Below are 26493 nucleotides of genomic sequence, written 5' to 3'. Positions count from 1 at the left end.
ATACTGCAAACACTGCAGTGAGGAAATTAGTCCTGCCGGGGTCCTGCCCCGGCTGATCCAGGGTATTCGAAGGGGAGATGGCTTCGGCGACTATTTAAATATTCATCAAAGATATAAAGAGTAATAGAATGAGGATAGCTCAGTAGGAAAATTCAGTGGAGAAAAGAGGCTGAGTAGCCTGGTTTACGCGGGAGACCAATAAAACTTTAAGACAAGAAGCTTGCACCACTTACGTAGGCCACAGGCGTCCTTCCATTCTCCCGAAGGAGAGACACTGAGGCCTCCCTGGTCGGATCTTAGAAGCCCAGGCATAATTAGTAAGCATGGCGGGTTCCGCGCTCCAGATGGAGACTCAGCCAGAGTGAGAGAGAGAGAGACATGGGGAGACCAGTCTTTTGAGGAACTGATCCCAATTCTTTATTTTCCAGAGTCTGTTTTTATACACTGAGATGTTATACAAAAGTCACGTGGGGACAGCAGTCCTGACTTTTATTAAAGTCAGGTGCTTCATACAAATGTATACAGAGGTCTTAGGGGTGTTACATCATCTTCTGGCCAGGGGGGCCTGATGACAATTTATGACCCTCTCCTTGTGACAGTGGTCAGTCAACCAGAACAGTTTTTTCTCCAAGGGTGATTATTCTTAAAACAGATGCCACCCAAATAAAGTTACATTCCTATAGGGTGAGGGTGTAGTGGGTTTTAGTTAAGGAAAGAATTTACTTAGCTTAAGGTCTAATGTGATTTATATCAAAGGTTAATACTTATTTCTTCTATATATTCATTAATGTGTGTAAGGGCAGGGGATGTGGAGTCTTAGCAACAAACATTGGCTCAACAAATGAAAAACCCTTCACCAATACAATTTCTAATCAGCCCACTATACTTATACTGATGGTTTTCTAACTTTTCTAAGGAACCTGTTTTTAGAAGGTTTAAAGCATCTCGTGTCTCTCACAGTTGGGAGGCTGTGAGCAATCACATGTGGCCGGACAAGCCTGTCAGGCAGGCCAGAGAACCTTCAGAGGAGTTTGTAGGTTAAAACACTCTTGTCACGCCCAGGAGTTTTTATTAACTGGAGCTCTAAATTAACTCCTTCTCCGAAAGAGGTGGTGGGGGACAGCCCCCCGTAAAGTCAGAGGTGTAGATGAGCACAAAGTAGTAAAGTAGGCAGGGTCTGGTTATGGGGGTAGATGCTCGAGGATTTCCAGGGGGACTCCTGAGGCTCGATCCCGCCTTTGTGTATGTCGAGTCTCCTTCCTCATGACCTTTGTCACGGGTGGAGTACCTCACTCTGGCCCCCAACAAGTCCCTTTGCTTTTGGATGAGGAAACACAGGCTGGTCAATAACTTACTGCTCCAGGATGATAAGTGGTGGAGCCGCACCCCACCCATGGCTGTCTGAGCTGTTCACCTCCGGTCCACAGCGGCTTGTCACCCAAATGGTGACCTTGAGTTGTGAAGATGATCTCTAGAGGGACAGCTTCAGAAAACCTTAGTTGTGGTAAGGGCAAAGTTGCTCAACAGGTATTTGGGGAATAAACAAATGGATGAGGATTGCCACACTTCCTGGTGTGGAGAGCATTTTACAGTTGAGTAATTCCAGATAAACACAGGAACATGGTGTTTATAAGTGGCCGGCAATGAAGGGACACAGACAGAAACCAGGGGAGGGAGGAATCAGAGCCCCTGCAGAGAGAGGTCAGCAGCAGGCCCCACAGGTGCCAGGACCCCCAGGCTGGAGACCGCAGGCCTGTCTGGTAGCAGACGTGGAGGGCAGGTAGCCGGCAGCGGCAACCCTCACTCTTGCTCCTCGCTCAGTGGCAAAAACTCAAATGGACACCGTGGGGCCCTCAATAAATATTTATCCCCTGTGGGAATGAGTCAGAGAAAGGCGGGGGGCGTGTTTGAAAGTCCATCCTAGGTCTGTGGACCACACCTCGGCAGTGACTCCCAATAAAGCTCTCCCCGCCCGCACGGTGACTGTCACAGGCAGAGGAGCCATGCCCAGGTACACGGTGCACGTTCGCGGAGAGTGGCTGGCCGTGCCCTGCCAGGACGCGCAGCTCACGGTGGGCTGGCTGGGCCGGGAGGCTGTGCGGCGGTACATCAAGAACAAGCCCGACAATGGTGGCTTCGCCTCGGTGGACGACGCCCGCTTCCTCGTGCGCCGCTGCAAAGGCCTGGGCCTGCTGGACAATGAGGACCCACTGGACGTGGCCCTGGAGGACAATGAGTTCGTGGAAGTGGGTGAGTGGCTGGAGGGGAGGGGACGCAAAGCATGCAGCCGGGCATCGTCGGGAGAGATGGTCCCTGTCCTTCCTGTGTATAGGCGGTGTGTGCTCAGTCACTCAGTCATGTCTGACTCTTTGCAACCCCATGGACTGTAGCCCGCCAGTTTCCTCTGTCCATAGGATTCTCCAGACACGAATACTGGAGTGGGTTGCCATGCCCTCTTCCAGAGGATCTACTCTGGTGAAAATGCATGCTGCCTGAGCATCTTGAATTCTCAAACACCCTTGTGAGGAAGGCAGTATTCTTATCTACCTTTTACAATGAGGTAGCAGACTCAGAAAGGAGGAGAGTTACTTACTAATAGCAAAAACTAGATCTGAACTCGACTGCAGGGCTAAAGACCTTTGCTTACTGGATCATTTTCAAAGTCCCTTTGCTCTTCAAAAGAACCTACCAGACAGGAGGCCAGTAGCATCATTTTAAAACCAAGTTAAATCAATTTTGTTTAACAAAACTGTCAAACACTAAGATAAATAGGTTTAAATATTAAATCTATTAAATGCATTGCAAATACTAAATATTAAAAGTATTATATATTGAAACAATAGATTTAAAACAAAATAAACAAAAGATTTAAAACAAAATGGAAGTGTAGACTGAATCTTGAACTTTCACTTAAACCTTTTCATGCATGTTTACATCTCTGACTTTTTGCTGTCTGAAAGCATCTGAAGTTGTTTTAAAGCGGTCATTTCTATAGAACTTGAAGGTAATTGAAGAGCTCTCTTCTTGGTTTACCGGTAATGCCAAATGTGATTCTGGGTTGTGATTCATAAGAGTATCTCTTGCACTCTTGTTTCAGTTATAGAAGGAGATGCTATGTCTCCCGACTTCATTCCCTCGCAGCCAGAAGGAGTTTACTTGTATCCTTTCCTGCAGGCTCCTTGGTCTGCTCTGGGGGCCCCTCCCACCAGTGATGGGGCTGGGGGCTTTTCCATATTCCCCAGTATTATCCTTTACCTGACTTCAGATACAGCAAATACCGGGAACCCGAGAAGGTAAGTTTCAAACCACTTCCTTTCTGTTAAGAAAATTAAGTCCCTCCCTCTCCTCATTTAAGTGGGGGAGGGCTAGCAAAATTCATGAGCAAAACATAACCCATGAGGACAGGGCATTATCCAGCTCTGTGTAACAGGGAAAGACATTTTGCTTTTCCATTTATTATTTTTAACCTATTTATTTTTGGCTGTGCTGGGTCTTCATTGCTGCACAGGGCTTTGTCTAGTTGCAGTGAGTAGGGTCTTCTCATTGTGGTGGCTTCTCTTGCTGCAGAGCATGGCTCTAGGCATGCGGGCTTTAGTAGTTGTGGCAGGTGGATTTAGTCGACCTATGGGATGTGGAATCTTCCCAGACCAGGGATTGAACCTTTGTCCCCTGCATTAGCAGGTGGATTCCTAACCTCTGGAAAACCATGGAAGTCCTGCTTTTCCATTTCTAATTTTTCTTCCTTAACCTCCTCTTCAGCAAGCTGTCTTTTCAACTACCATATTCATGTTTCATAGTAGTGATAAAACCTCTGAAGTGCCACAGCTTGATTCTCCTCGATGCTTCCCTGCTCTTTTGTTTGAGCAATTAAGCTGTTCATGCTCACGGAGATCCCCTTCTTTTTGTGCAGTACATCGCCTTAGATGGGGACAGTCTGACCACAGAGGACCTGGTCAGCTTGGGCAAGGGACACTACAAAATCAAGGTATGCTGAATAGAGGGGGATGATGTCCTAACCTTTCTTGCTGCCCATGTAAGTCTTCAACATGTTCAGCTCTGCCCAATGTCTTCCTAGCTTACCCCCACTGCTGAAAAGAGGGTGCAAAAATCCAGGGAAGTCATAGACAGAATCGTGGAAGAAAAAACTGGTATCTTTTTCTCTTTGTGTTACATATTTCTTTTTACAGACTTAAAAAATGCAGCCTGCGTCCAATTGTATGATGTCTGTTTTTTATTCTAGTTGTTTACGGCATTACTACGGGTTTTGGGAAATTTGCCAGAACTGTAATTCCCGTCAGTAAACTCGAGTAAGTTTGATTCACTCCCCACCAAAGACACACACATTCACATAAATTCGATTCACTCCCCACCAAACACACACAAACTCTCATCTTAGAGACTCCTTTCAACAATGGAAATAACTAATACTTGCTCCAATTTACAGACAAGGAGGGTGAGGCTCAGGTTAACACACACGAGCTGACGTAGAGAATACAGACTTGCTGGTTTCTTCCATTGCTCTGTCATGCCTTAATCTGTCCCTCCAAAGATTTGACTATTTTCCCTTCATTTTCCCAGCTGAGAGGGGTTTCTTCACTTTCTCTTCTAGGGAGCTCCAGTTCAACCTAGTACGTTCACATTCTTCAGGTAACTCATTCCAAATGTCCAGTGCCGCCCAGGTTTTGTTTGATTTGATGAATGAAGTGCAGTCAGCCCTCAGTATCTCTAGGTTCCTACATTTGCAAGTTGGATGATTCAACTAGTCTCAGTTGTCGGTTGAATTCACAGATAAGGAATCTACAGGTGCTAAGGGCAGACTGTACTATGTCGCTTTACATAAGGGGGCAGGGGGTGGGAGGAGCTGAGGGGAGGGGAGGGGCGGGGCTGGAACCCTGCAGGGATACCTGGGGGTGACCATGCAGCACAGTATCAGACATCCTGTATCAGCCACCAGCAGCTAGCACCTTCCAAAGAGTAGGTGCCATTTCTGCTGCCAAGGAGGGAAGAAGAGCATCAGACATGATATCCTTTCAACTGAATCCCAGAAAAAGGAATGGGCTAGACGGAAGGATAGAATTGGGATGAGGAGCATGAATACAGTCATGCCAAAGAGTGGTGCAGTCAGGGGACAAAATTACAGCTGGAACTCAGGGATGAGTGGATCTGGATGTGGTGAGAAGGGAAACTGTCAAGAATTGCCTCCCATCAGACTGCAAGAGACCTTGTGTGAGAAGACTGGACACCATTCCAAAGGTGTTGGGGAGGGCTCAGGCTCACTGAAGCTTCCAAGGAAGAGAACTGGGGAGGCAAAACTGGAGTCTCACATTTGACTGGAAGATGAGACTTGAAGAAGTGGGACAATCAGAAGGGAAGGCAGGGCAACTACCTGAACCAAGACCTGGAGAGCAATTTGAGGTGGAGGTGGCTGGGAGAAGGAGGATTTTGTTTATCTTAGAGATAACATCAGTTCTGTTTTGTAGGCGTTGGAAAACCACTAAGCCCTGAGAGATGCCGGATGCTCTTGGCTTTAAGGATCAATGTCTTAGCCAAAGGATACAGTGGCATTTCCCTGGAGACCCTCAAACAAGTTATCGAAGTATTTAATGGTAATGCAATGGATCCCCAAATGACCCTCCATGCAGGCTGGGTGGGTACCACAGGCAGACTTGATTGACAGGGTGGTGAGATATTGGTGAGATAAGACATAAACTAATGAAGATGAGTGGGAAGTGGGCTTGGCAAGAAGGAAGATAGCTATATGGGGCAGAAGGTGGGGGGCGGGCAGGGGCAGAGACTCTTACTCCTGTCAACTTTCATCCTTCTCTATCAGAACAAACTGCTTAAGTCTGGCCTTAAATTCAGAGCTGGAGAGAACCCTTGATTCGGTGATGCTCAAATGCGGTTAGAGAAGTTATTCAGATCATCTGGGAAACACGATGATTCCTGGATGTCCATCCCAAAGACCAATTCAGTACTTCTGGTTGGTGCCTGGGAATCTGAACTCTTCATGCTCCCCAAGTGGTGGGATCACCAGACTTAAAAATAACTGAAATTCAGCCTCTTCCAAAGGTATAACAGAAATATAGAGATGAAAGGCTCGCTTGTGATCATGTAGTGGTCTAGTGATAAGAGAAAAATCAATTCGACTTTTCGGGGCTTGTTCTTGGGAAAATTCCAGTGTGGAGACAAGATGTGACATTCTTGGGAGGCCAAGCCTGTTCCTTCCCACAGATAAGGATATGCATTCTAGGTCAGTGGAGGCTCAGGGACCTGTAGGGTGAAGGAGTGGGCGCAGAAGCAGGGCAGGGCAGTCACGTAGCACAAAGGGCGTGAGAGATTTCCCATGCTATAGGCACAAGTGATCTATAAATGCCAACAGTGAACAGTAATTTGAATGAACAATCTATAGCATACAAGGCTGTGCTGAAGAGACCAGCAGTGATTTCAACACCTATTTCTACTCCCGACTCTAAGCCTAAAATCCCAGATAGTCCAGCTTCAGCTGTGAACCCACCTATGCTTTATGGGTGAGTCTAAGGCACCTCTGGGTCCTAGAATTCTGAGAATTCCCCAGGGTGAACTATGGCCTGGAAGCTGACCTATGGATGGCACGGCTTCATCCCACTGACATCACTTAGCAGTTGTAAAAACAATTGCTATCAGTAGTCTGAACTTACCTTGGAAATATAGCCTTTTTGTTTGTTTGTCTTAGTAAATTAATGGGAATTTCCCTTTTAATGGGGGTTCCCTCATAGCTCAGTCGGTAAAGAATCTGCCTGCAATGCAGGAGACCAGGGTTCGATCCTCGGTCGGGAAGATCCCCTGGAGAAGGAAATGGCAATCCACTCCAATATTTCCATGCCTGGAAAATCCCATGGACAGAGGAGCCTGGTGGGCTACAGTCCATGGGGTGATAAGAGACAGACACGACTTAGCGACTAAACCACCACCAATGGGAATTTCATCTAAAACAATACATGTGCATTTAGAAGTGGTGGTGAGCTGGTTGACTAGGTGACCAGGAATCAGGCAGAAAAGCAGAGATTAAGTTGCCCATGACTTTACCTCCCCCAAAGAACCCCTGTTAATACCCTGGTACACTTTATCAACAATTTGTAAAACAATTTTAAAATTTTATTTATTTTTGGTGGCATTGGGACTTGGTTGCTTTCAGTGGGCTTTTTCTAGTTGCAGGGAGTGGGGGCTACTCTCCAGTTGCAGTGCACGGGCTTTCCCCTGTTGAAGAAGTGGTGGCTTCTCTTTTTGCAGAGCACAGGCTCTAGGCACACTGGCTTCAGTAGTTGCAGCACGTGGGCTCAGAAGTTGGGGCTCATGGGCTTAATTGCTCTGTTGCATGTGGAATCTTCCTGGACCAGAGACCAATCCTATGTCCCCTGCATTGGCAGGCAAATTCTTAACCACTGAACCACCAGGGAAATTCTGTATTACTTTTTTAATGTAATAAACATTTCAGTTCAGCTCAGTTGCTCAGTCATGTCTGACTCTTTGCGACCCCATGGACTGCAGCACACCAGGCTTTCCTGTCCATCACCAACTCACGAAGCTTGCTCAAACTCATGTCCATAAACATTTACTTGATTTCAAATAGTCTCCAATAAGTTTTAATGGCTACACACACCATTCGGTTCAATGGAATTCTCTTAGCTTCCTCTATAGCACATTTTTTACTTTTTGCTCCTAGAAATAAGGTGGCAATGAACAACAGCTAGTTCCTGATCACATCTTTAAGATACATTGCTAAATATTCCAGAAATTTCTAGGTCAGATTAGAAGATGTACAGTAACAGTAAACAAAGGGGCAGAGGACCCAGGGGCAGAGAAGGAAGAAGGGAAGAGATGGTCATTGTGGGATACATGTTTCAGATCACCTTTCTTCTAGGCATTCTGATCTTAATTCCTTATGTATAGCGTTCTCCCGACCTCTTCATACAGCACATCCGAGCATGTCCTGGCCAAAACCTGTCATCCTTCCCATTGTCCTTAGAATAGAGTCTAAACTTAAAGTGGCTTATGGAGAAGGCTTTGCTCCCAGGAGGGTCTGCTTTCCCATCTTCTTTCTCTCTCTCACCTCTTTCTTTCTACAGCAGCTCAGCCAGGTCCCTTAAGCATTACCTGTCTTTCCCTGGGTGTCTATGCCATTTGTGATACTAGATCTTTTGGGATAGGTTGGTCTCCGTGTCAAAGCAAGGCTGGCTAGAATGAAGTACTCTTGAAGTAACCAGTGTCTCCTTTTCTCCCAGCCTCGTGCCTGCCATATGTTCCAGAGAAAGGAACTGTTGGTGCCAGTGGAGACCTTGCCCCACTCTCTCATCTTGCTCTTGGGCTGATTGGAGAAGGGAAGATGTGGTCTCCAAAGAGCGGCTGGGCCGATGCTAAATACGTAAGACTAATAATAGCTTCCGTGGTAGTCATTTCCCCAGGCTGGACACCAGGTAGACTTCCGTGTTTTCTAGCACTTCATCTTTTCAGCAGCCTGATGACAAAGCATTCCCACTCTATGGCTGTGATAACTGAAGCTTAGAAGTATAGACTGAGTCAGGAGCCCAGCCTTAGTGCAGTGCGTGTGTGCGCGCTTAGTCACTCAGTCGTGTCTGACTCTTTGTGACTCCATGGCCTGTAACCCGCCAGGCTCCTCTGTCCATGGGGGTTCTCCAGACAAGAATACTGGAGTGGGTGCCATGCCCTCCTCTAGGGGATCTTCCCAACCCAAGGATTGAACCCAGGTCTCCTGCACCGCAGGTAGATTCTTTACCACCTGAGCCATGAGGGAAGCCCCTTAGTGCACTACAGGCGTCCAACTAAGCTATACTCTTAGCTTCTCTACACAACCGTCAGCCTCCTGGCCTTGGTGATCACCTTGGTAAAAAGGTAAAGCTGCTAGTGTTCACTGCAGGAACTTCTTCTGCACCTAATGCACTCCCAGTGCCTATCCAGGAGGTCACACATTGTTGGAGGTTTAGCTAGTTGCTGGTCTAATGTGTACAGAGCTGTGGATCATGGCCCTGATATAAGGCCCCTGGAAAGGAGACTCCATATCCCCCCACACCCAAGCTGTCATCCTGGTGGTCAGTCAGAAGGGCCTGGGTTTGACAAAGCTTTAAAATTTTCTTTATTCATCTATACATTCATTGAGGCTTTCCTGCTAGCTCAGATGGTAAAGAATCTGCCAGCAATGTGGGAGATGTGGGTTTGGTCCCTAGGTTGTCAGAGCAGCCCAAATAATTGTTTGACGTGTCATCTCTGACCTTTTGCTGGGAGGTCCTCTAACACTGAGTCCAGGGACAGAAGCCCAAGGAGGAAGAAGTCAAGAGAACAGGTGGTCCTTCTAAGAGTTTGAGTCCCAGATCACCTTCCTTCTTTACAGACTAATCTTGATTATTTCTCTATGTCCAGTATCCCCCTCAACCACCTTCACATAGCAATTCTGACCATGTTCTGGCCCAAACTTGTCATTTTTCTCATTGTCCTTAGGATAACGCTTAAAATGAAAGTGGCCTACAAGAGTCTTGACATATTATTGCCATATTGCCACACCCCCAGCCACCCGAATCCTTCCCCACCAACACTGCACATCACAGAAGCTAGAGGTGCCCTGCAGCTGGAGCGTGCTGTGTCTGAGGTGGAGGGGCCAGTCATGTCCACCCTTCTTTTCCTGTTTCTGCTAAGCCCTCTGAGAAACTTCCTTCTCTGCTGTTCTGCTTCTTTTCCCTACACCCCACCACTGCCAAGTTCCTTTTGCCCCTCCTTTGTGCTCCCCCAGCATCTTATGTGACTATTTTCCACTGGACCTTACCCACTTCCTACCTCCTGGAGCACTTAACCTATGTGCTATGACTGTATTTGCCTAAGACTGTATTTAACCTATGACTGTGTTTGCCCTTGAACTTGTCTGTCTCCATTTTTCCTACCCTCAGACCCACATCCAGGACAGAATTAGACATGTGACTGGTATTTTAATAAGCTGTGAAAATGATTGTGCTACCTCTGTCTTCCTTCTTCCCTGCTGCTCCTTCCCCAGAAGAATCTTAACCTAGTGACTGCTTTCACTTCTTTTATTTCAGAGGAAGATAATTCTGCCCATTTCCTCTGAGGATTTTGTGTCTATCTCTTAGGCCATACACTCCGCTCTTCACTGGTGGTCACACATATGCCATACAAGTGAGAGGCCCTGCTCTGATAGCGTGAGGTTCTGCTGGTGTTAAGATAAGTAGGATGAGGGTGGAGGACTTTAGGTCAAGCTCTAGAGGCCAGGGAATGTGGGCAGAGTTAGCAGCCCAGCCTTGGAGCATCTGCATCTGGATGTGCACATGTGCTCAGAAGCAGCAGTTAAGAAAAAAAAAAAAAGTGAATCACTAAAGTGCAAACTGAATGCAAAGGGCCTAGAACCCAATATTCAGGATTGATTTTGTATACACTAGCCTCTGACAATTTTAGGTACAAAAGTTATTCGAAAGCTAAGTCTGCTTGCAGACTAAAGAAAAGAACTAGAGAATAGATCAGCGAAGCTGAACAGAGCGAATTTACGTAGGTCTAATCTTTTAGAAGACAGACCTTTGAGCTTACTTTTATTAGATTCTACATGAAATTAGAAATATGCTGGTATTTCATTTGATACCCATTTTCACTGTTTAAATCATTCTACAGGTCCTCGCAGCTCATGGATTGAAGCCAATTGTTTTGAAACCAAAAGAGGTAAGAGACTCAAGGAAAAGTTGTTCCTTTTAACAAATCATTATGCACTACTTTTAGTCTCAATATCAGCCTCACTGGTTTCTTAAACATAGCATCCATGTTTGCTTAAGTTCGGAGAAGGCAATGGCATCCCACTCCAGTACTCTTGCCTGGAAAATCCCATGGATGGAGGAGCCTGGTAGGCTGCACTCCATGGAGTCGCTAAGAGTCAGACATGACTGAGCGACTTCAGTTTCACTTATCACTTTCATGCATTGGAGAAGGAAATGGCAACCCACTCCAGTGTTCTTGCCTGGAGAATCCCAGGGACAGGGGAGCCTGGTGGGCTGCCGTCTATGGGGTGGCACAGATTCGGACACGACTGAAGTGACTTAGCAGCAGCAGCAGTTGCTTAAGTTGGTCACTGAAGAAAGGGCTCTCCCTTATTTACTGAAAAGCCTCTCCAGTGCAGAGATGCTCAGGGATTCTTTTACAGGAGAACTTAAACTTCTAATCAGGATCTCTAAGGATCCCTGAATGATACTGTAAACCAACATCACTTAGGATGCTCTAAGTTAAGAGCCTCAGATCAGAAATTTTTCAAGGTGTCTTATCTGTAATGATGAGAACTTGAAATATAGCATAATGAAGAGCTAAAGGTTTTATATGCCGTCTACATTGGAACTTCTCTGCTGCTTCATGACAGGGAAACTATTCAAAGCTATTCCATTTGCCAAATTTTATATGATGACACTCATCCTTGAGTAGTTAAACAAGCATCACTGCCCTGCACTTTAGAAACCATGAATCAACATCATTCAGCTGAAGGCAAATTTTCATCATAGGAAAGCGAAAGCAGTGCTTATTACAACAAAAAGCATTAGGAAATGTCTCTTGCATCACCTGAAGGGTCTGGCACTCATCAATGGGACACAGATGATCACCTCCCTCGGCTGTGAGGCTGTGGAGAGAGCCAGTGCCATCGCTCGGCAAGCTGACATAGTGGCGGCCTTGACCCTCGAGGTTCTCAAGGGCACCACCAAAGCCTTCGATACTGGTCAGCATGGTTCTGCTGTTTGTTTGCTATTCATTCAGCCAGAGCTGGGTGGGGGGTGGGATGGGATGGTCAAGGTCGTTGGACATGGGGGTGGCGGGGGTAGATGGTGGGGAAGAAGAAAATCCAAGTGCCTGTGGATTTGCAGGACTGCTGCAGTTTCATCTCAGTTATGCCACACTTGATCCTTGAAACAACCACGTTTCACAGACAAATGTTGACCCAGAGAGTTACGTGACCTGCCCCAGACCACCAGCTCTGATTCCCATCAAACTACTTGTTGTCTTAAGGATCTGTTGGCAGGATTTGAGAACTGGCGTGGAATTACAGCTAGTGCCCATTAGAAAATTGGGAGAGAAAAATTGTACAAGTGATAGCTTTTCTAGACTTTGAAGGACTCTCCACTCTTATATGTAGAAGGACCAAAAAAAAAAAACCTGTCTAAAAATGACTTAATTAAACTAGGCCACTGAGCTCCCTTCTGTTATGAGCCTAAATCTTTTCAGGGTAGGGCCAGTGTCTTGAGTTGAGTTCCCTATGGGCTCAACTCATAGTTTGCATTCAGATTTTTAAAGTAGAAAGAATAAAGTCAATATAGAAAATCTTGCTTTTGGAGTTAAGTTTCTAATTCTGAGCAATGGTTAAGGAGCCCTGGGGCTTTTCAGGACCAGGTCAGCACAGTGGACGGTCCTGTGCCAGTGATGGTAGTTCACTCAATGTAAGAACTGCTCAGACTTTTCCTCCTTCATCAATTCTAGACATTCATGCTGTTCGCCCTCATCGTGGGCAAGTTGAAGTTGCTTTTCGGTTTCGGTCCCTCTTGGACTCGGATCACCACCCATCTGAAATAGCAGGTCTGGGCATGCCTACTTGAACTTATTTGCTTTTGAAAATAATTGCAAAGAATTGCTAACATGCCCCTTGCCATCCCCTCTACCTTTTCCATAGAAAGTCACAGGTTCTGCGATCGTGTTCAAGATGCATACACCTTGCGCTGCTGTCCACAGGTAGACAAAAACCCGACAAGTCTCTATTCTTTCTCCCAATTTGAGATAGCGATAGAAAGAGAGGAAGGTGTCAGGAAGTTGTGTAATGTTAATGGTAATCCAGATTTCTTTACGGCCTCTATTAAAAATGATGTATATCATATATACCCCCATTTGTCCAATTATTATGAAGTTTCTGTTCTCTATGGTAAGTTGCTTGTTTCCCTTTGAATTGCTTTGCTCAACCCCCCTGTACAGAAGTTCAACAGACAGCTTGTTGTTTAGGTTTAGTGCCCTAAGTTTAAAAAATTCTAAAAAATTCTTGTTAATAATATCATCCTAACCAGTCAATGGAGTTTTACTGGTTCTCCCTATTAGAACTGCCAGGGATATATCGGAAAATCCAACCACAATTCGAGGGCATATCCATGATTAGATCTATCTGCACTTAACAGGCAGACATAAACCATTGTAAATGAACCTGTGAGTCTTAACTTTAAACTGTAGTGAGGCAATGTGTATTGCAGATGTTATAACTCATTTGCAAATAGAAATTACTAGGATAAGGAGCTAACCTCATCTCAAGAGTGAGACAGTATTTCAGGCTGTACCAAGTTCCAAGCCATAGTGTACTAAAGAATCCTCCATAGAATAAATTAAATGAACATGATTTAATGAAACTTAATTTTTTATTTTCATTTCATTTTATGCTCTTTTCCTTCTCAGCAAGTTCAGTTCTAGCTCAGCTAGACTGAAAAATGTCTGTGGGGAATGATTGACATATGAGCTCTACAGTTAAGAATAAATTCCAGTTTAAATGTTCTTACTGTTCTAATAAGAATATCAGACTATGTGACAGGCACCAGACTCAGTGTCTTCCATGAATTAACTCATTTGATATTGTCTTTTAGGTCCATGGTGTGGTGAATGACACAATAGCATTTGTGAAGAACATCATAACCACGGAAATTAACAGTGCAACAGATAACCCTGTATCTTTTAACTGCTTACTAAGCTGTAATTACAGAATTTCAGATGGTAATTTTAAGATCTGACGAAGATCTTAAAATTGTATAACCACTCTGGTTCTCCATTTCATAGACTAAATGCCTGGGCCCTGAGGTTAAATGCCTCTATCAGCTGTAGATCTGAGCTGATAAGTGGCAGAAACAGGTCTGTGAATCTTGCCTCAGGTTTGGATTCTAACAGGCTGTGCTTCCAAAACTGATGGATGAAAGATTAAAGGGGATATTTCCAGCATCAGCTGAAGGGTTTCACGCAGGCATTTGCCCTAAAATCCATTGCTGAGGTTGTTGGTAGAAGGATGAAGACCTATATCACAAGTGTGATTGTGGCAACCCTGAGTACCATGGCATTTATAGAAGCCTTTCTGGGGTTCAGTGATACTTTGGTGTACTACACAGAAGCCTTTTAACATTTACCTAAGTATTGATCAGAGTTTTGGCTTTCCCCATCCTGAGTTTATTTCTGACGTGGTAAGTGAGTGCTAAGTCACTTCAGTTGTGTCCGACTCTTTGTGACCCAATGGATTATAGCCCTACGAGGTTGTCCATGGGATTCTCCAGGCAAGAATACTGGAGAGGGTTGCCATGCCCTCCTCCAGGGGATCTTCCTGACCCACAAAGAAGCCACATGTCTTATGTCTCCTGCATTGAAAGGCCGGTTCTTTACCACTAGTGCTACTTTACTCAAATCAGTGTTCCCATGTTTGTACAGAGAAGAGGAAGAATGCCTCCATCTCTTAAGGATGGAGCGCTCCTTTCCTTCACAGTATGGGTTTCTCACCGCCACCTTGTTTTTGCTACAAAAAGTTCTGTGTTGACTTAGTTCCTTATAAGTGACTGTGGGCAGTCAGGAGTCATACTGGCAAAGTCATCACAGAGACAGCACTGCCTTTAAAGACCATCCAACCCCTTAGGAATCTATTTCATCTCCCTCACGTCTGCCTCAGTTCTTAACATTGGAGAAAGTACTGATGAGCAGCCCTGAGAGCCGTGCACAGCCCGGGCTAGCAGACAGCAGTTGTGTGAGGCTTCTCACTAGACCTGTTCAGTGTGGCTTCTCCGACATGCTTACTTCAGGCTGGGTTCTGTTTTGTTTCATGTACCTTTGTATCCCTGTATGTCAACACCTACTTGTGCAAAGACTCTCCTTCTCTCCACCCTGCCTTTTTACAAGGGCTGCCACCTCAATGTTAAAAATGAGCGATTAGGGAGAGACTTATGCTCCAAGTTTTCAGCAAGTGTTATGCAGAAGCCTTAACCGATTTTGAAAGATGGTCTTTGCCAGCAGGGGAGAGACTATTTCTGGAGGAAACTTCCATGGTGAATATCCAGCCAAAGTAAGCTTTTTAGAATTGCTCCTGACCTGACCCTGAAAGCATATCCCATCATGCGTGAAAGCATTAGTCACTCCCTCAGTCAAGTCCAACTCTTTGCGACCCCATGGACTGTACCCTGCCAGGCTCCTCTGTCCATGGAATTCTCCAGCCAAGAATACTGGGTGGGTTGCCATTCCCTTCATCTGGGGATCTTCCCGACCAGGAATCAAACCTGTATCTCTTATGTCTCCTGTATTGGCAGCAGCTTCTTTACCACTAGCGCCACCTGGGAAGCCCCTATCCCAGTATAGGCCAACCTAATTGAGACACTCTTTCAGGCCCTGGACTATTTGGCCATTGGTGTCCATGAACTTGCCTCAATTAGTGAAAGAAGAATTGAAAGGCTCTGCAACCCCTCCCTCAGCGAGCTGCCTGCCTTCCTGGTGGCTGAAGGTGGTCTGAATTCTGGATTCATGATAGCCCACTGCACCGCTGCAGCCCTGGGTAAGGACCCTGCCTTTTGACCAGAATTCAAGTCCATCCATTTATGGGTCTTTCCATTTTACCTGAAAGTATCACATTCTGTCTTTGAATGAGATCTAACTTTTCCACCACCTCTATGTGCATCCTACCTCTCTCAATACAAAAGCATGTTTCAAGAAAAAATATAAAATAAAACCTAAGCAACATTATACCGAAGTGTAATAATACACTAATGAGGTTGTAAATAGGGAGGTTTTCATGATTTCTCTGTAGGAAGCAATGTGACATCACATGTGAACTTCCTTTTTGTGGCTTTTCCCCTAATCTCAAGTTGAAGAATATCAGAAGGAAAAAGACAAAGAGATTATAGCTACTGGTGAATCTTTCACTAAAAACATAAGGATGTGATTAAACACACAAAAATGCTTATAAGAAACAAGATGCCCTCTATGAAAACTGAGCTGGAAAATAGCAGACTTCTGATTCAAGACTGTAAGGGACAGAGAAATAACATCAGAACAGGACCTGGCACAAAGGGCTTTACTTATATTTACTCCCTTAATTGTCAAACAATACCAAGAGGCAGGTACTATTATTTCCTCTTTCACAGATGGATATTTGAAGATCCAAGAAGGTAAAGAACGTACCCAATATTGCACAGCTACTAAGAAATAAGGCAGAGTTCAAACCCACGAATTTTGGCTCCCAAATCTATGCTCAGACTTCAATTAATGAGGATTTCATTTTGATCAATACTTAATCCTATAATATCGTTGCCAAATTTAACAAACAGAAATGCAGGATGCACTAATATAAATTTATTGAAGTTAAATTTGAATTATTCAGCACATTATTTGTTAATAAAAATTATTTTTTTATCTGAAATTCAAATTTAACTAAGCATCTGCAATTTTTTTGGCAAGCCTACCCAACGGGGCTACCCAGCATGGCAGTTCAGTAAGAGCATAGCCTCTGGGTCTGAATCCTGTCTCCACCCATTTATCAGCAATTTGATATGGAGCAAGTCTCTTACTCCTGTTGACCCTTAGTTTACTCCTGTGTAAAATGGGGGTGAAAAACCTACCTAATAGGGCTGTTCTGAGGAGTAAATGAATTAATGCATAGAAAGCCTTGGAACTGTATCTGGCATACCGTAAGCACTAAATATTAGTAGTTACTATTATTCCTCACCACTTTTTCAGTTAAGTCTCACACTTAGACTCAACACAGCTAACAAAGAGCCACTGAATTCATCTTCTGTCCAGTATCTTCTATCCGCTCACTTACTTCCTTACTAAAAAAATCCCTTTAAAAGGCAGTGACCTTTCATATTAACACGCATGCATGCTAAGTCGCTTCGGCCATGGCCAACTCTTTGAGACCCTATGGACTGCAGCCTGCCAGGCTTTTCTGTCCATGGGATTCTCCAGGCAAGTACACTGGGGTGGGTTGCTATGCCATTCTCTAGGGAATCTTCCTGATCTGGGGATTGAACCTTCATCTCTTATGTATCCTGCATTGGCAGGCAGGTTCTTTACCACTAGTGCCACCTGGGAAGCCCCACATTAGCATGGTGGGGTGGTCATTGATTTTTAGAGAATGTTGTGAAGTTGGGGCGTCTCCTTTGAATGTGTTTCGCTGCCCTAGGTGTTTGAAGTTGCTTGGCTTGCTCTCATTATAATTAAACTAGTGGTTTTCTTTTTTTTTTTTTTCTGGCCACTTGTAAGTTACCTTTCTAAACAAGCGCCACCAAACCAGGTGATTCATATTGCAGTGCTGAAACCTGAAAGTTCTGGGCAAAATAGGATGAGTGAATCACCGTAGTTTGTACTGGATTATCCCTGGATACCCTATAGCATAGAAAAGAACTCAAAGCTGCTCTCATAGGTCAAAAAGAAAAGTGGGGGAAAAACTCTTGACTTGGACATTTCCTGGCTTCTGAAGCTGGGGAGAAGGAACTCTGTATTCTAGGTCCTTGGTGCTTAAGTTATAGTCCCCTGGCCAAAAATACAGCCATCACCTGGGAATTTGTTAGAACAGCAGATTCAGGCCCCACCTGAAACGCAACATTCGCACTTTAACAAGGCTGAGTGACTCACACGCAATAAAGTTTGAAAGACAGCAACCTAGGCCCAACTCTAGACGTCCTCCTACATCTCCAAGACATCCCCAGCTGTCATCGAGCCCTTGCTTAAACTGAGTACATCCACTATGTCATCATTGGACAGTTTCAATTTTAAATCTTCTTGCTTAAGGTCTGTGGGTCCAGCCTCAACCTGCAAATGCCATCCCACCTCATCTGCTGTCATAACCAGATTCTCCTCCAAGTCCTGGAAATGACCATCACTTCCTTTTTCCCTTAGTCTCCCTGGCATGCCAAATGCTTGCGGTGTTTTCAGCTTTGCTTTGTAATATGAGGGTTCCCTTCCCAGTCCCATCTCAGAACTCCCTACAATTTTAAGAGTCCTTCTTACTGTGGGGGCGGGGTGGGAAACCCATATGACTTCCTTTTCCCAAAGTAACTTTGGAACATCTAGTTCTTTGATAATGACCATGAACTCCTGGAGAGGGTATCCCGCACTGAGGAGCACTTTGGGGAGCCATGTGTCATTGGCACATTTTTCTATTAGGAACAAAAATATGTTCCTAACTTAGTTTCTGGCCTCTTGCAGTTTCTGAGAACAAGGCTCTGTGCCACCCCTCGTCTGTGGATTCTCTCTCCACCAGCGCTGCCACGGAGGATCACGTCTCCATGGGAGGATGGGCAGCAAGGAAGGCCCTCAGGGTCATTGAGCATGTGGAGCAAGGTAACCCCAGCCAGCTGGAATGCAGGCCTCACCGATGACCTCTATGCCAATGGTCCTCAGAATGGAATCCCCATCAGGACATCAGTATCACCTGGGAACCCAGGGCCTGCCCCAGACTTGCTGACTCAGAAACTCTGAGAACAGAACAATCTGGACTTAACAAGCCCTATAGGTGATTTTGATGCTGGCTGAAGATTAAGAATCCATACTTTCTGGCCAAGCCAGTTCATCAGTTGGCTTTTTAAAAAAAATGAAATAATTTTAAAACATTCAGAAGTGGAGAGATAGTACCATAAACCTTCATATACACCTCACTCTAATTCAACAGTTAATACATTATACTTCATTTCTTAAAAAAATTTCTCAATCATTTTCAAGCAGATCCCTGTCATCACGTTTTCTTCCTGCACACTTTCTCTCTCAAGTACAAACGTTTGCTTTCTTACCCACTGCCATTATCACATCCAACAAAAATCAGCAATAAGTCTTGGTATCATCGAGTACGTATTCAAATTTTCCCAATTATTTCAGTGTCTTTCCAGTGTTTGTTCAAACCAAGATTCAAGACCCACTCTTTAAATTTAGTGGTCAAGGTTTTAAGCTTCTTTTCATTTACTCCCCCTTTTTTAAAAAAAATTCATGTCATTGACTAGTTTGAAAACCAGCTTAGTTTTCTGAGAGACCGACATTCTTGATTTACCTGTGAGCGTGCTTGTGGTGGTATGTTTGGTCTGTCCTGTTTCTTGTGGGTTGCAGTTGGTCCTAAAGACTTGACAAGATTTAGCTCCAGCATTTTTTGGCAAAGATAGTTCACAGGTGGGGCAATGTTGGGTCAAAGTATTCCAGCCTTCTTAATCACTGCTTGTTTGTTTCTTAAAGAGAAACTGCCTTCCTTTAGGCATTGTTCTCTAAATTCCTCAATCTTTGCAACTGTACTGGAAGCAATTGGCTGACAAAATAGCATTATCTTAAGATAAATGTAAGAGAGTTGAGTATCCTTTTTTGGGGGGCAGGCAACAGTTCTATTGAGGTATAATTCATATACTATACAATTCACACATCTAACTTGTACAATTCAGTGGGTTTTAGTAGAGTTGTGAATATACTCAGAGTTGTGAGTCAACACCACAGTCAACATTATAACATTTTCATCATTCCAGAAAGAAACCTTGCACCCTTTATCCATCACTCTCTCATCCTCTCTATGTGGTCTTGTTGGGAGCCTTTGAAATTGAAGGTTTAAAATAGACATTAGAGAAACAGTTCCGTGGCAACCAAAGACTTACCTGCTCATTCACTGACTCCTTCAGTCTTTTGATGATGGTGTATGTGCCAGGTATTTCAGGCCATAGGGAACAGCAAGACTGAAGACAAATGGAAATTTACACAAGGGTGGAAATAGGAAACAGAGGTTATCCATCTTGATCAGCTGAAGGGAGAAGGAGAAAGCTGATTTACCTGGGTAGTCCTCCGCTTCTCAGCATTAAAGATGCAGCCGAGGGGTTAGAAAAGTAGATTTAAAATGGTATACAAATACCAAGGCAGCCTCATTCTACCGATAGACTGAAAACCAACTATCCTTTAGTTGGCTGGCAGCTTGCGTGGGGTTTATACCCCTCAAGCTTGGAGTCACAGTCTAACCAGCCATCCCCTGTCCTTGTTTCAGTGTTGGCCATCGAGCTTCTTGCAGCCTGCCAGGGCATAGAGTTCCTCCGCCCCTTGAAAACCACCACTCCACTGGAGAAGGTCTATGACCTGGTGCGCTCTGTTGTGAGGTAAAACCAAACAGATCCCTGGAAAGTGACACCACTTCAGAACTGTGGACCCTGGCAGTGGTTAACGTTGGCTGACGGTGTGACGTGCTTTCTCTGCAGGCCCTGGATAAAAGATCGCTTCATGGCCCCAGACATCGAGGCAGCGCACAGGCTGCTCGTAGAGCAGAAGGTAAGTGGGCTGCCTGTCTTGTTTTTTAGTTTGGGGTCTTTAAGAGGGAGCAGGGCTTCCCTGGTGGCTCAGTTGGTAAAGAATCCACCTGCAATACAGGAGACCCATGTTCAGTCCCTGGGTTGGGAAGATTCTCCTGGAGAAGGAAATGGCAACCCATTCCAGTATTCTTGCCTGGAAATCCCATGGACAGAGGAGCCTGGTGGGCTACAGTCCATGGGGTTACAAGAGTCAGAGATGACTTTGTGACTAAATCACCCCAGCACAAGGGGAAGCAGGGTGGGGGTGGGGAGTAGAGAAACATTCTCTTATTCTTCTGTTTCCTGGCTGTTTCTTGGAAGTGAACCAAAAGGTACTCGTGCAACTTTTAAGGCCACTAAGAAGCTATTTGACAAACTCACAAGTGCCCCATGTTGCATCCAAACATTGACTGTCTAAGGATTAGGAGCTGAAATGAATTTTAAATAGAATTTTGGGACAAGTATTCATGGGGAGAATATAAGATGAAAGTTCATAGATTCCTCCTCACCAAGAAGGTTCTCTTTTATTCAAAAGCACACTCTTTTTCTGTAATGCTGCCCCCACCTGGTCCAGCAACTGCACAGACCTGAAGGGAAAACAAACTTCCCAAGTTTTTATTCAAAGGGCTCTGGGTCTACCTCCTGCACTGGTGTGTCCTCCCCATCAGGCTGGGTGAGATATGGGTTCTCTTTACTGCTTCTGCCCTCTGGTTCCATTGACTACAGACTTGTCTAATTGAGACAGATGCCTAGAATGCAGACTTATTTTTAAAATATATTTTTAAAAGTTCTTTAAACCTTCTGCAGTAATTTGTAGCTATCATGTCCCTTAGAGTTGCTTGACTTCCTTTGGAACTATTGCCCTGCTCTTGAGAACAGTTTTTTCGTTTGACCTTCACTCCTGTCATTTGTAAGTGTTCCCCATACCCTTTGAGGGGGAATTCCCTCGCTTGGCTGCCAGCTTTGGTGCTAGAAGAGAGGTAGGCGAGAGCTCAGCCTTTTTTCAATTGAAATATGCTTGACATACATCATTATATTAGTGTACAACATGTTTTGATCTCTCTATACATTGCAAAATGGTTATTACAGTTAGTTAACCTCCATTCAGTTCAGTTCAGTTCAGTCCCTCAGTCGTGTCTGACTCTTTGCGACCCCATGAATTGCAGCATGCCAGGCCTCCCTGTCTCGGAGAAGGCGATGGCACCGCACTCTAGTACTCTTGCCTGGAAAATCCCATGGACAGAGGAGCCTGGTGGGCTGCAGTTCATGGGGTCGCTAAGAGTCGGACACGACTGAGCGACTTCACTTTCACTTTTCACTTTCATGCATTGGAGAAGGAACTGGCAACTCACTCCGGTGTTCTTGCCTGGAGAATCCCAGGGACGGGGGAGCCTGATGGGCTGCCGTCTATGGGGTTGCACAGGGTCGGACACGACTGAAGCAACTTAGCAGCAGCAGTAGCAGCAGGCCTCCCTGTCTATCACCAACTCCTAGAGTTCACTCAGACTCATGTCCATCAAGTCGGTGATGCCATCCAGCCATCTCATCTTCTGTCGTCCCCTTCTCCTCCTGCCCCCAATCCCTCCCAGCATCAGAGTCTTTTCCAATGAGTCAACTCTTCACATGAGGTGGCCAAAGTACTGGAGTTTCAGCTTTAGCATCATTCCTTCCAAAGAAATCCCAGGGCTGATCTCCTTTAGGATGGACTGGTTGGATCTCCTTGCGGTCCAAGGGACTCCTAAGAGTCTTCTCCAACACCACAGTTCAAAAGCATCAATTCTTCTGCACTCAGCTTTCTTCACGGTCCAACTCTCACATCCATACATGACCACTGGAAAAACTATAGCCTTGACTAGATGGACCTTTGTTGGTAAAGTAATGTCTCTGCTTTTCAATATGCTATCTAGGTTGGTCATAACTTTTCTTCCAAGTAGTAAGCGTCTTTTAATATTACCACACAGTTATTTTTTTCTTGTGATAGGAACTTTTTAAGATCTGTTCTTTTAGCAAATTTCAAATACACAATACAGTATTATTAACTATAGTCACCAAGCTGTACGTTGCATCTCCAGGATTTATTGATTTTATAAGCAGAAGTTTGTACCTTCTGACTACTGTCAAATCATTTCCTTACCCACTCCTCCACCCTCTGCTTCTGGCAATCACCAACCTGTTCTCTGTGTCTATGAGCTATTTTATTTTATTTTAGAGTCCACATACAAGTGAGATCGTATGATATTTGTCTGACATTTCACTTATGATGACCTCAAGGTCCATCTGTGTTGTTGCAAATGGCAACAGCTCCTTACTTCTTATGGCTGAATACTATTCCACTCTGTGTGTGTGTGTGTGTGTATCACAGCTTTTTTTTATCCATTCATTTGATGGTGAACACTTAGGTTGCTTCCTTGCCTTGGCTATTGTAAATAACACGGGAGTGAACATGGAAGTGCAGATATCTTTTCAAGGAGGTTAGCTTTTGAAACTGGAGAAGGAAATGGCATCTCATTCCAGTATAATGCCTGGAAAATTCCATGGACAGAGGAGCCTGGCGGGCTACAGTCCCTAGGGTCGCTTTCGAAAGAATACATTTTCTAAGGTAATACAGACAAATAGGAAATGCTCCTTTCCTATCAGGGGCAACCGAATAAAAAACAGCTATAATATAAACTAAAAACTGGATCTTCATTTGAGAAGGTGTTATGCTTGAAAGGGAATAGGTTGGCCGGTGGGGGTAAACCCTGAACAAGGCTATGAAGCTGTGCTTCTTGAACTGTAAAGAGCACGTGGTTTTCCCAGGGACCTTGTTAAGATGCAGATTCAGATTCAGCAGGTCTGCAGTAGGGCTGACATTCTGACTCGTCCCAGGTGATGCTGCTGGTGCAGGGGCCATGCTCTGAGGAACAAGGGTCCAAAGAACAGAGTGCGTTGGTGCGGAACTGGGGCAAAGAGGAGATCCACTGCCTTTTATCATTAAAGGCTTGCCTCAGAAAACACACAGTTCCACCCTTGGGTAACTTTCCTTAATTCCACCCATACTGAATCCTCTAGGTTTTGTTTGTTCACTGGCTTGTTTTGCTTTAGAAGAGCAAACAGCTGAAAACCTTAATGTCACTTTAGAAACATTCTGAACTTTGTATTTTAAAAGCTGTTAAAGCAACCAAAAACGAATTGACAGGTCAAGTGTCAAATGGCTTATGATAAAAGCGAGCAAACAGTTGCTATGTATCTAGTCAGGTAGAGATAATGCTTTGACTTCAGATGAAGTTGTTTATGCATGTGAAAACAATGTTGTCAATACTTTGCTCTGTCCTTGCATCTCAGGTTTGGGAAGTAGCTGCACCATACATTGAAAAATACAGAATGGAGCATATTCCGGAATCAAGACCTGTTTCTCCAACAGCATTTTCACTGGAATTTCTGCACAAGAAATCTACCAAGATCCCAGAGTCTGAGGATCTTTAATGCTTTTTGTCATGAATTAGAAGATTAGATAGTACTTAATTTTATAGCAAATAGTACTATGCTGAAGGAGAGACCTGAGAACTTTCTCAGGCGGATCAATCTATTATATAGTTTGGGTCTTATAATACCTGTTCTGGTTAGGCTGGTGATAATATTACATTTACTAAATTTAGTGTGTTCTTGTTGACCTGAGTTAGAGATGTAAACAGTGTTTCCAGGTTATAGCACTTTAATTATTTCTTACAATATCTACAGGTCACTCATTCCTAAGGGTGAGAAGAGTAACCACAATTGTGTGGATGTTTGACTCTGGACATTAGATGAACTCAAATCTTGAAACAGATTGATGGCATTCTTTTCCAAAAACATTAGACTTCTGTGAATCTTTCTTTTGTTTTGGTTTTTGGTTGTTCTTTTTGTTTTTGCTTTGACAAGTTCTAGTTAACTCTGGTGGATTATACTAAGCCATGATATGATAAATGTTCCTTAATATGTCTTTGTAAACAATACTTTTTAAGTCATAATTTGTTCTCAAGCTGCTTTTTGTTTTATTAGTTGAATTGTAGTAAAGAATAGTCAATTGGTCAACAAGAGATTCTGCGTCAAGGAGTTAAGGAATGAATAGAAAGATTGCTATTAGAGTGGTTCTCAATTAACTGTTTCATATTTATCAGATGTCACTATGCATATCAAAGAAAGGATTCAGATGCTTAAACTGTAGTAGGAGGTTAGTGTTATTGCTGCCTTATTACGTGTTAATACTTTGTTCATGTTCTTGTAATAACCTAGCTTAAGAAGCCTCCTCATTTCACAGGTAAGGAATCTGATGTTTAGAAGTTAATCAACCCCCTCTCTGTGATGGTAATCTTTAAAACAAGGCCCTGTTGACAGAGATCAGATGGGCCTCAGGATGTTACTCAGTCTGTTCCCTCCCCACTGAAGAAGATAAAGGACCTCTTGGGAAGGCTTAAGTGTAATTGTCCAAATGAAGGATGAATCCAAAGACTTCTTGACTCCCTGAGGCTATGACTCTGCACCCTTCCGTGCAAACAGGAGCAAAGCACTTTCCAAGTGCAGTGAAACCATGGCTCTAACCACTGCAGTTGGTCAAGGAAAGGGCAGACATGCTTGCCCGCTTTCCTACCTGATGACAGCCTAAAATGTGTCCAACATGTATTTCACAGCAGTTTTTCCTAATTGCAACCTGTCCACAGGAAAGGTGGAGAGAGAGGTACAAACCAAAATGTGCTGAGGAACCTGTAGACCTGTAGAAAGGTGGTTCTTGATGCTGTTCTTTGCTGAAATGTGGACACAGGAATGAAGTTTATTCATTCTTATCCACAAGTTGCAGTGGAGCAAGTGAACCCAGTGTTTTGATGGCTGTTTGTCACTTTGCTGTGGGGTGTGCTGGTTGCCAGGGCTGGTCCTCTGGGACCCTTCGTTATTGAGTTTTCTATACAGATCTGTAACTGTGCCCTCAAGGGAATTTCAAGGTAAATGTGGAATAAACTAAGTCTTACTGTCTTATGTCATTGCTGTATTCTTAGATTTTTATAACAATGTATGTCACCTCACCAGGGAAAGGTTATTCAAATTGCAGTTAATTACATTTGTGTAAGATTTTTGTCACTGAATGTTCACACAGTACAGAGTGTCTTTAGACAATGTGATTGATTTGGTAGACATTCTTTCTCTCTCTTTCCCACTGAGGAGCCCGGAAGAGCTGGAGGCATCATGATTTTCATGCAGGTGAGCTCACCTGGGCTTCTTTACCTGCTCTCTTAGGGCAGCCAGAGAAAAAAACCGAAAGCACAAGGGCTTTTCAAGCTCCTTTTGTGCCACATTTGCTAATGTCCAGTTGGCCAAAGCAAGTCACGTGTAAAGCCCACATCGGTTTGGGAGAGTAACACATGAGGGCATGTGATTTGGGGCTGTTGCTATAACAACCTACCACATACATGAAACTCCATGCATAACCTGAAAAATTCCAAAGAAGCTACTTTTCATTATTACTTAAAGCTGTGTCTCATTTCTGAACCTGGTCATTGAGTTATTTTTTATTAAAGCTTCTAATTATCTCATGAATAGCATGATCATTTTACACTTGGGAGTTTACTTTGGTTGAAGGTACTCATTTATTAAATGTAAACATTTAATGTTAACATTAACATTATACCAAAAAAAAAAAAAGAGTTGGAGGAAACTCATTTCAGCTCAGGGCACAGGCCTGGTTTGTCTCAAGATGGTCCCGTTCCCTCTACTGGGTGATTAGTTCAAGAGATATTAGGGGGGTACAGCTTGGACCAATGAAACAGAAGAATTTTACTGGAGGTGAGACAGGCCTGGGTCCTGGGACCCTTTGTGGCAGTGCTGCAATGCTTATACCTGGACACACCTTTTCTTGAACAACAAAATACAAAGAAACTATATGGGACTAAAATGAACCATGTGCATAGTCAGTTGGGACAAATTCTGGACAAAAGCTGCAAAAAGATTAAAAAAAACCCAACTGCAACTTTTAAAGAGCCTGGAGCAAAAGAAGGAGGTTGCGAGCCAAAGCAGGGTACTGGGCATGTCCCCTGCACCCACCACCACCTAAGCCACTCCTCTGGCCAACCTCTGGACACACCCCTACCCTCACTCCATATAAGGAACAAATTCCCCCCACCCCTCAGGGAGCCAGTGAACAAGGGACCCTGCT

At 44.2% G+C, this 26493-nt stretch overlaps 1 protein-coding gene and 1 long non-coding RNA gene across 3 annotated transcripts; one reads left to right on the top strand and one right to left on the bottom strand.

Moving 5' to 3' along the window:
* The first annotated feature begins 1985 nt into the window (after positions 1–1985).
* On the top strand, positions 1986–25319 carry HAL (histidine ammonia-lyase). Of its 2 annotated transcripts, XM_086400789.1 has the most exons (20): positions 1986–2250; positions 3098–3158; positions 3266–3293; positions 3911–3985; positions 4076–4148; positions 4241–4307; positions 4610–4647; positions 5481–5606; positions 8262–8401; positions 10666–10713; positions 11602–11749; positions 12505–12600; positions 12695–12753; positions 13644–13724; positions 15029–15094; positions 15412–15577; positions 18229–18363; positions 20030–20138; positions 20238–20307; positions 23652–25319. In XM_086400789.1, the coding sequence occupies exons 1-20, from the start codon at positions 2004–2006 to the stop codon at positions 23790–23792; spliced, it is 1974 nt and encodes a 657-aa protein (XP_086256915.1). In that variant the 5' UTR covers positions 1986–2003; the 3' UTR covers positions 23793–25319. The 2 variants fall into 2 exon arrangements, with proteins under 2 accessions (XP_086256915.1, XP_086256914.1); XM_086400788.1 differs by lacking the exon at positions 23652–25319 and having other exon boundaries at positions 20238–20621.
* LOC147372245 (uncharacterized) lies at positions 7269–20027 on the bottom strand. Its single transcript, XR_015163946.1, has 3 exons — positions 19822–20027; positions 19650–19727; positions 7269–7394 (listed from the first exon to the last, which is right to left on the bottom strand). It is a non-coding gene; the product is annotated as an uncharacterized LOC147372245 (long non-coding RNA).
* Positions 25320–26493: the final 1174 nt, after the last annotated feature.

Source organism: Bos grunniens, chromosome 5 (genome assembly GCF_055505025.1).
Source record: "Bos grunniens cultivar Pamir isolate PY7600 chromosome 5, Bosgru_T2T1.0, whole genome shotgun sequence".
Classification (NCBI taxonomy): domain Eukaryota; kingdom Metazoa; phylum Chordata; class Mammalia; order Artiodactyla; family Bovidae; genus Bos; species Bos grunniens.
The sequence above is the reverse complement of the archived record's forward strand: the minus strand, read 5'-3'. Positions and strand labels throughout refer to the sequence as shown.

Excerpts from the sequence above, each read along its gene's own strand:
- HAL (XM_086400788.1), top strand. The coding sequence starts at position 2,004 with ATGCCCAGGTACACGGTGCACGTTCGCGGAGAGTGGCTGGCCGTGCCC. Across the intron at positions 10,714-11,601 it reads TTGTTTTGAAACCAAAAGAG|GGTCTGGCACTCATCAATGG; the intron begins GTAAGAGACTCA and ends CATCACCTGAAG. Across the intron at positions 13,725-15,028 it reads ACAGTGCAACAGATAACCCT|ATGGTCTTTGCCAGCAGGGG; the intron begins GTATCTTTTAAC and ends CGATTTTGAAAG.